Source organism: Galendromus occidentalis, unplaced genomic scaffold (assembly GCF_000255335.2).
Source record: "Galendromus occidentalis unplaced genomic scaffold, Mocc_1.1 scf7180000075708, whole genome shotgun sequence".
NCBI classification, from domain to species: domain Eukaryota; kingdom Metazoa; phylum Arthropoda; class Arachnida; order Mesostigmata; family Phytoseiidae; genus Galendromus; species Galendromus occidentalis.
The window spans coordinates 235,299-244,191 of NW_003803698.1; the positions used below are offsets into that span (position 1 = coordinate 235,299).

Below are 8,893 nucleotides of genomic sequence, written 5' to 3' on the forward strand. Positions count from 1 at the left end.
CTTCAGATATGACTCATTCGAAGAGTCGGAAGAAGACGCGGTGATAGCTACGCTCCGGTACACTAATCCAACGAGATCATTCTGCAACGACGGATCCTTCGAAGAATCGAGACATCCATACTATCGAATATCCTCGCCGAGGGACAAACGTTTTCGGGAGACTCACGTGGTCTTTTTAGGGATACCCAGCATCAGACACGATGCGTAGAATCAAAGGGTGACAAGGTTTACCCCGCGATCGGAGCTTATACTCTCAAACTGCTCGATCTATGCACGAATATTCAGTTTGGTTTTAACTTGATTGGTAATTTAGAACAGCACGGACATTAATTGAATCCAAGCGCGGTCCCTCATCATGGCATGCATCTTCACTCTGAAGAGCAGTTCACTTGACCCGTCCCGATCGCAGATCTCTGGCGTGGGCTCCCGGAGCGTGGTATGCTCACCTCTCTGAAATTGTACCGTGATCCTCCGCCTCAATGGATTTGCGGCGAGTCCTGTATATATTCGGAAGTCGGGAGTCCTATGCTTCTCCTCTGCATCCCTCGGAGGATCCGATCCTTCTCGGACATTCAGTAATTCAAGTGATTTCTTTCCAGAGCAGCATCTTCTGAAGAATTGGCATTTCCGGTTGCTGCATTGGAGTCAGGTACGCGGAGTTATAAGCAGCAGACCATTCCCATGTCGAATGAGCATAACGCGACTCGTTCAAATTGCCAATCCGCTCCATCGGCTGTTTCCTTCATCAATGCCGAATGATATCATTATTCATTATTCGCCGAATATGTTTGAGGAGACGAACGCCTGAAATACGAGCTGCCGAGAGCTGTATGCATAGTATCCTGCACGAAGAGCGTCCACCTTCTGTTGGTCCCCTTTCCTTCGCGAGGCTCGGACGTAATGTGAACATTCCTCGGAAACTGTAGTCCCTTCGAGAGGTCACGCTTATGTGTCCATGTACATGGCGGCGTTCCTCGAGCGACGGAAATGTCCTCGTTCTGCTCTGTCGGTTTCTGAGCGCGATCATCGCTGATTTATCGATCAAAGACTCCAATTTTTCCATAGATGCAAGATCTCGGGGAGCTCTCTCGGTCAGGAGGGATTTCCCGGTCGAATCGTTGATAGAACCGCTATCCTTGACGTCTCTGTGAGAATTCTGAGCATCTGCATTTTGATATGTGGACCTAGAGACCTAGAATGTATCTTAGGCCATGATTATCCATTCATTGCTCCCGAATTGAACAAGCCTGGTCATAGAGAGATTCGATTGTTTTCGAGTTCTCGGCGGGAGTTGCTTCACGGGTACAAAGGTGCCTGTTTCAAGGATCTCCTCGTCACCTGGATGACCCGCGTTTCTTTTCCCGGTCGATTGGATTAGCGGCGGATCCAGGGAATACGTCTACGGCGACTCAATCTATCTGAGGAACTTTTCCCTAGGTACTTTTCTGTGGGCCGGATATCGATATCTTGAGAGTCGAGATTCGATTTCATTTTTTCGTCAAGATAAGCGAAGAGCTAAATCGGTGAAGCTGGGTTGGTGGATGATTGTCGCCGGCGGCTGCCGGTAGGAGGGAAGCAGCACCCCACCGGGATAAAAAAACAGCAAATTAAGCGTGATATCTTTTGTCGAGTCGATGTACATATAATATGTAGCTCAGCACATCGCTGATCGTGAAAAGGGGAACAAGAATGATTTTCTCGTCTGCGCCTCCGGCATCGAGGCGAAAAGGGATGGCTTTGCGCCTTTCGCACCTGATCTCAATCGATTTCTCTCACAATCCTACAGAATGCATGTTCAATGTCACGGTCAGTGAGGGCCGCGGTGTTCTGACGTCCCCCGGCTTCCCTCATGAGTACCCGAAGAACGCTCACTGTCGTTGGAACATGGTGGCACAATACGGCAATGTCACTCTCCTAGTGAGGAATTTCTCAGTCGAGTGGAGCATAGGATGCGGGTGAGTGATATACTTCCGGATTCCTTCCGTCTGAATACTGAATACCAGGTCAGGGTGGTCCCGCTGCGACGAAACGTTATCTTGTCTCCATTCACAGGTACGACAACTTGTTAATCTCGGTCGGACCCTCCTCGAAGAAGCTCGGCAGATTCTGTGGTCGCATGCTTCTCGAAGGAGATGTCATCAGAACCAATTCGTCAGTGGCGATTCTCGAGTTCGCATCCGACTCGAACATCAATGATATTGGCTTCAGATTCGAATATTTTAGCGACGACGCGAGGAACCTCGCGAAGGGTAAGGCTGTTGCTCTAATATCCTCCCTCATGTACCGAAAATCACCACGAGGCTATTGACATTCGGGCCTACACACGAGCGCGGCATTCGACATTCATGCTTGATCCCAAGAACGCCATTCGACGTTGATGTTTTATTCCAGGAACATCTTGTAAGACCGTCCTGACGGACGAGCATGGCACTTTCTCGTCTCCCGGTTACCCAACCGGGTACGGACCGAACGAGCATTGCGAAACAATCATTTCGGTTTCGACCGGTGATATAATTTTTCTGAATTTTGAGGATATATCGCTGGAGACGAGTATTGATTGCGACAGCGATTATGTCGAAGTATTCGACGGACCCACAGCTGGTGAGCGACATTCCGACCGGCTTGACGACAGACGACAGTACTCGAAGTTATGCCTTGTTTAACTTGACGTCCGATAAGTTTATGGTCGTGACGCAAGGGGCGAAATCCCCATCGAGCCGAATCGGTATCGGCTTCAATCGATCCTGTTGATCCTAGCCAGCAAATGGATCGTGAAATGAATCAGCATTAGATCCAACAATGGGTCGAGACTTTCAATCGAAGATATAGTCACTTGCAGTCCACAGAATTCATCAGTAATTGGGCATTGTCAGCTGTCCTCTGAAATAAGCATTCTTGATCGTTTCTGCTCCTATCATAGTGCCCGTATTAATAGGAAACTCGAGATGTCCGTATTCGGCAGGGACGTGGCTACCATAAGCCGTATTGTGTAGTATGTTGCGGATGCTAGGTATGCTGGGGGTGGGAGGCTGCTTGTACTCTGGTCTTCGCATTCCGTCATTCAACGCAATCATTGGTCTCTTACAGATTTTCCCAGCCTCGGGCGTTGGTGCAGCAAGTCTAGAGTTAGAGGAATTACGAGTTCGACCAACAACGTGCTTGTCGTCTTTCATTCTGATGACATTTTCCAAGACAGCGGGTTCAATGCAACCTTTGAATCTTCGAGACCCGAGCTTCACGTGAGTGCTTAAAAGAGTCGGGAACCCATCTCCTTTCTGGTCTCCACAGCTTCGGAAACTCTATAATACTTAAAGCATCTCGCCGTTATCCCGTTTGGATGGTCCGCCGTAACTTCCGGTGGCGACAGCGCCGAACGTCACACATTGTCGTTTAATCGGACGGCTAGCCATATTCGATTCCATTCGACTTCGGTGTGAGGTCGAGGCCAGTCGTGGGAGGAAATACCGTTCCGTCTAGCTTCAGTGGTTATCAATCCCGTCTCGTCTTGTCCTTGAACTAATTGAAGAGTGTCCTCAGATGAGGATTGCTGGCCTATCCTCTAATGACCCTCGGCTCGTCCGTTCCCGATGATTCAGCTGACTGAGCATCGCTCCGCTTCAGGGAAAGGAAAATATATCGCATCGAATGAGAGGTCATAGCATACAGATCTAGGGTACTTCGTCCTACAGAGGTGTCAAATCCGTGGCCCTCGGGCCACATTAGGCCCGCGAGGTCTTTTTTTGTGGCCCGCCAATATTTCCCCACATACTCGAAGCCAACCCGTAAAACCGAACAAACGAGTTTTCCCTCGATCCCCGAAGGCTGGAAAGGAATTCTTCCATGGACGATAGGCATATATTCTCCTTTTATACGAAAGTAAATTTTCAATGTCGGCCGCGGGCACCTGCGGCGCTCGAATGTGGCCCGCCAAGAATTCAACTCTGACAATGACTAAGTCTATGATGAAGCTCCCATAGACGTCAATGAGGATCCGATCATATCACATTCACGACTCGATTGATTACCGCTGATATGTGATATAATCGAGTTTCAGGAAGCCGAAGGTGATATAACCTAGTTTATACTATACTTGATATTGATGAACGTGGTCCGGCCTACGGAGCGCGAGGATTCCCACCAGCCTCGAGCTATGAGGCGATGAGCTCCTTCCGTGAGCCGCTAGAGGTGAGCGGATGAGAGAGTTGCCGATGTCCTCATGTAGACCATACTCTCATGCTCTCCGGAAGATCGATGTTAGGATCGGAGGACACACGTCGGCATAGCGTTTCGATGACACCCGATTCCTCGAGGGATCCGAATGTGTTCTAAGCCGAGAAAACACACGCTCAACTGACTTCTCGCGCAATCGAGGGAGCCGTCTAGGGAGCGTTCACTCGCTCTACACATTATACTCACTCAGACCAAGACTTCTGGATCGCTCGAAGACTCGGCAGGGATAGCGGCCGAAAAAATCGGGGAATAAACTTACACTCATGCGTGTGGAGATGGAGGATGAGTACACGCTCGCGGAGTTTCAAAAGTATGTGGACTCTGATTCTCCATTTCCTCTCCCTTCCGAAAAGAGCCGCGACTAGAATATGTTTAGCTCCAAGCCCCGCACGAAGGTCTACTCTGAGAAGCGACGCTCCATGACAGAATCATGTTCGCAGCGAAGACCATGAGTCAGGAGATACGCACCGGAATCGGGAACAAGCATCGTGCAATTCCGCTCCAGGTTCAAATCGAACCGAGTCACATCTCAGCTCCAGAGTTCCTCGATGAGACAGGCGTGAGAGCCTACACCCTCTCATCTGGAATTGCCGTGATCACTCCGTATTCCACGCCTTACGAAGAATAAATCTCTGATGGGCTTCTCTCTGCACCAAGACTCTGCTTCGGACGTTTGAGGCTCCGACGATTCTTTCGATCTGAGCGAAGCGAAAATCACTCAGCCCGAAAATTCGGTTTCAGGTCGACGCCCGCGGTACTTGTGTCGTCAGTCAGACAGCTTTGAACGGCACTATCACGTCTCCGAACTGGCCGAAGAAATACCCAGCTAATCAAGAATGTGTCATCGAGCTGATCGCTGCTCGGAGACGACGGATAGAACTGTCTTTCGAATACTTTCTACTCGAGAAGTCTCCGACATGTGTCGCAGATTTCGTCGAAATATCGGACAAGATCGGAGAAAACAGCAAATCCGAGAGCGGTAAGCTCGAACGACCTACCGTGTTCCCTCTCTCGCAGCACTACACGCGGCATAATCTGCACACAATTCTAAAATGGCCAAGCATTCGGGTCGATATAATAAACCTGAGAGATGATTTCTTCAAGTTAGGATGGCAGGTAACTCACCGGCTCTGTGGGGACGGTGTGCCGAAAAAAGTCGTAGAATCCTCATCGAACGGACTGCGGATTGTGTTCGTCAGCGACGGCTTCAGCGAAGTGAGAGGTTTCAAGATACTCTTCAAGATGATGACACCGGCAGGTTCGCTTCTTTCTTTCCGACCAAGAGGATTTGTTCCCCGTACCTCTCCTGAAGTTTGTGGAGCTGATTCATCACTCATTAATCCATTTTGCGCTTCTCAGTAGAGAAAGTTTCAGAGCAAACGAACATGTTACCCACGCCATTGTTGGCGCCATCCGAGATGTTTGTCCGGCCCTTCGAGAGCGGAGCGATCATCGTTCCGATCGGGGAAGATTACGCGTTACAGTGTAGTCCGAAGAATATAAACTCAAGAGTTACATGGTACAGGAAAACCAAAGGATCATTTTCCGCGATCGCAAATGTATTATCGGTGATGAGGGGTATACGCTGAGGTTCACGCTCCAAAACGAGGCGCTTCATCTGATATCGAATATATTTTCCAGGTATAAAGACGGCTTACGCTTGGAAGTTGGTAATGAGAGCCTTCCGATAGAATTTCCATCGGACCACGTACTGTTCATCAGAAAAGCGACCAGGGCGATCGCCGGCGAGTACCGCTGTGACGTCGCGCTCCAGAACAAGAGGAGTGAGATGAGGATCTCCGTGGAAGTTCACAACCGAACAGTCGGGAACCCGTGCAATATAAGTAGGTGGTACGAGAAAACTTCGGATATCTATCGCCAGAGGGTCTCATGTCCATGGATAAGAAGTTGGATTCCGGCCAGGTTCTTCACACGGAACTTTCTCTTCTTGCAGCAGTTCGACCGCTGTCCGATGTAGAGTGCTATTCGGGCGAGAGTCCTTATTTCCTATGTCAAGCGCGCTCTCGGACGCTGAAGAGGTCTCCACTGTCTTACGAATGGCTCCGGAATTTCCAGTCGATACGGAATACTTCCAGAATCAAGACAACGGTCGGACGTGAGTGTTTCCTTCTCTCGTTCCCTCTCGGCCCCGAGCGAGACGTTCCACCGTCCTGTGGTGCGCGGCTGATGGGTCTAGCGGAGTTTCGTTGAAATCGGCTCATCAAATCTCTTTTGGGATTGGTTGGATGTGGATTTGGGATGACCGACGAAGGATGTGACTGTGGAACGACCTCGAGCTTCCGAAGAGTGATGTGTGAGACGCTCGTCTTCAGACTGGTTCACCAACAAAATACGTGAACTGGGACTCTCATCCGGGTGCTTCCTGACGAGGCTCTCCTGGAGAACAGAGCTTTCTCTGATGCTTATGCCTGATAGCGGGAATCGCACTCTCTCTCTTTCCAGACGGAATCTACATCAGCGACGCGTCATGGACCGACAGTGGTGTTTACACTTGCGTCGTGACCGATAAATTAAGCCGTTGCTCGATGAAGACGTCAGCTCTCCTCAGAGTGAGGCCGAAGGACGACATGAATGAAGGTACTCAATTCAAGGGAATACCCCTTTCGAGCTTTCGACCCGATCGAAAAGGTGATCCTTACCGTCTTGTCTCATATGTCTAACAATCACAAATCCTCAGTGTGCGGGAGACCCAAATATGTTCCCTCGGCTGGCACAAAGAGCCACAGTGTGGACGGCAAAATCATCGCTGGAACCACGGCTCGAATCGGGAGCCACCCATGGATGGCGATGTTTTATTCGCCGAAGAAGAAGGCTTTCTGCGGGGGATCTCTCCTGAATCATCAATGGGTCAGTATGCTCGACGTTCCCTCCTAATGACCGCTCTGGATACCGCCTCCGGTTCTCGATGAGCTGGTCCCGTTCATTCTCGCCAGGCTCTGGTTATGTGAGATCCTCTCGTTCCTATTCGAGGTGCTCACCGCCGCTCATTGCATCGTCAACTTCGATGAAGGCATCGAGAACGTCAGCGTCATCCTAGGAAAGCACGATCAGCTTACCGCTGAGGAGAACGAAGTCTCCGATAGGGTTGAGAAATACATAATCCATCCGTGAGTGCCAATCTTAATTCGCAACTCAGAGCGGAACGATTCCGAGGACTGGTACTGAAAATTCAGAGTTACCGCCGCATCGTTTGAACGATGCATGCGATCATGCCAACTGAATCAAAGCTTTATATTGCAGAAATTTCGATCCAGCGACTTACGACAGTGATCTTGCACTTGTGAAACTGCGATCGAAACTGCACTTCACGGATTACATTGGCCCGATCTGCCTCGGCGACACGGACCTCATCAGGAAAACATTCTTCAACTACAAGGATCTCAGATATGGCACGGTAGCGGGCTGGGGAAAACTTTCCGAACGAGGTGGTCAACCCAGATTCCTACAAGAAATCAAGTTACCCCTAGTCAATCCAGAACGATGCAGAGCCTCGACCACCCACCCTGTGAGTCAGACACACTCGGCATTATCTTTTTTCAGCGTAGAAGTGGGCTGAAGCTTGCGAATGGTGGAGGTAGAATTCATGTATGCGGCGCCGGGTCGGGCCTCGCACGCAGTTCATATCTTCCTCGATTCCCTGCCTCTGCATCGAGAAACTGACTCGAAGTGGGCTCATTGAGCGCCGAAAGGACGAGACTTACGGCGAGAAGCGTTCAGCGAGCGTCGCGACGCCCACTCGGGATGGAGGGTCGTGAGAATATCACAGTTGTTGGCGTCTCAATCCGAATTCAGAAGAAGCCGGGCACTTCTCGTTCTGTTCGGTCTCCGACGACCACGCGCTGTGGCCGGAGAATACCAGCTTTTTCTGTCGAGGCCATGTGAGGACATCGGAAAGGGATGCATTGACTCGTTCCCTATCGCTGGAGACGCTGTCGGTCTCGACGCGCATTCTGGTCTCGGCCACACCTGACCTTCGCTCATTCAGTCGTTAGCGACTTCGATCGACAGATGCGTCCGTAGGGAGAACGCGACCTCATCCACTTCTTTCCCCTCTCTTGTATTCAATTCTCGAGATTACACTTCCCTTCCCCCTCCATGACATAACTTCGAAGTATGTAGAATCCTATTCGACCCGGATGATTGCGAGACTCGCATCTGAGGATGATTATCTCGTGAGACAATCCGCTGAGAATACCTACTCGCCTTTGAAGTGAAAGCGCCTCGAGGATAAATAAATACCACTAGGTGACCGCCTCAGTCACAGACTCGAGGAGCTCGGCATATTCTCCTCCGGAAATGAAGCATGTCCTCGGTTGCGAAGGGGAAGATCAAAGAAACGACGGAGGTCTCTAAAACACTCCTGATCTTTCCAGGTGACTGCCAACATGTTTTGCGCTGGATACAACCAAGATATCATCGGCGATGCTTGCAAGGGTGATTCAGGCGGAAGTTTCACAGCGGAACACGGCGGCCGCTGGTATGCGCTCGGCGTGGTTTCCTGGGGAGTGGGCTGCGGGAGAGCCGGCAATTTCGGTTTCTACATAAAGCTCGACAATTATCATACTTGGATCAAAGATCGGACGTCGCGATGATGGCCTCCGGACGCCTGGCAGCTCTGCTCGGTGCGAAGCGCTGCTTCCAC

General features: G+C 50.4%; 1 protein-coding gene across 1 annotated transcript; it reads left to right on the top strand.

Annotated features, from left to right (window-relative positions):
- Positions 1 to 1,731: 1,731 nt before the first annotated feature.
- On the top strand, positions 1,732 to 8,893 carry LOC100897808 (uncharacterized). The gene is made up of 14 exons (XM_029112637.1): positions 1,732 to 1,955; positions 2,053 to 2,249; positions 2,392 to 2,601; positions 3,088 to 3,239; positions 4,972 to 5,209; positions 5,339 to 5,488; positions 5,590 to 5,749; positions 5,872 to 6,074; positions 6,185 to 6,352; positions 6,667 to 6,828; positions 6,929 to 7,098; positions 7,222 to 7,358; positions 7,492 to 7,756; positions 8,625 to 8,893. The coding sequence occupies exons 1-14, from the start codon at positions 1,732 to 1,734 to the stop codon at positions 8,841 to 8,843; spliced, it is 2,655 nt and encodes an 884-aa protein (XP_028968470.1). The 3' UTR covers positions 8,844 to 8,893.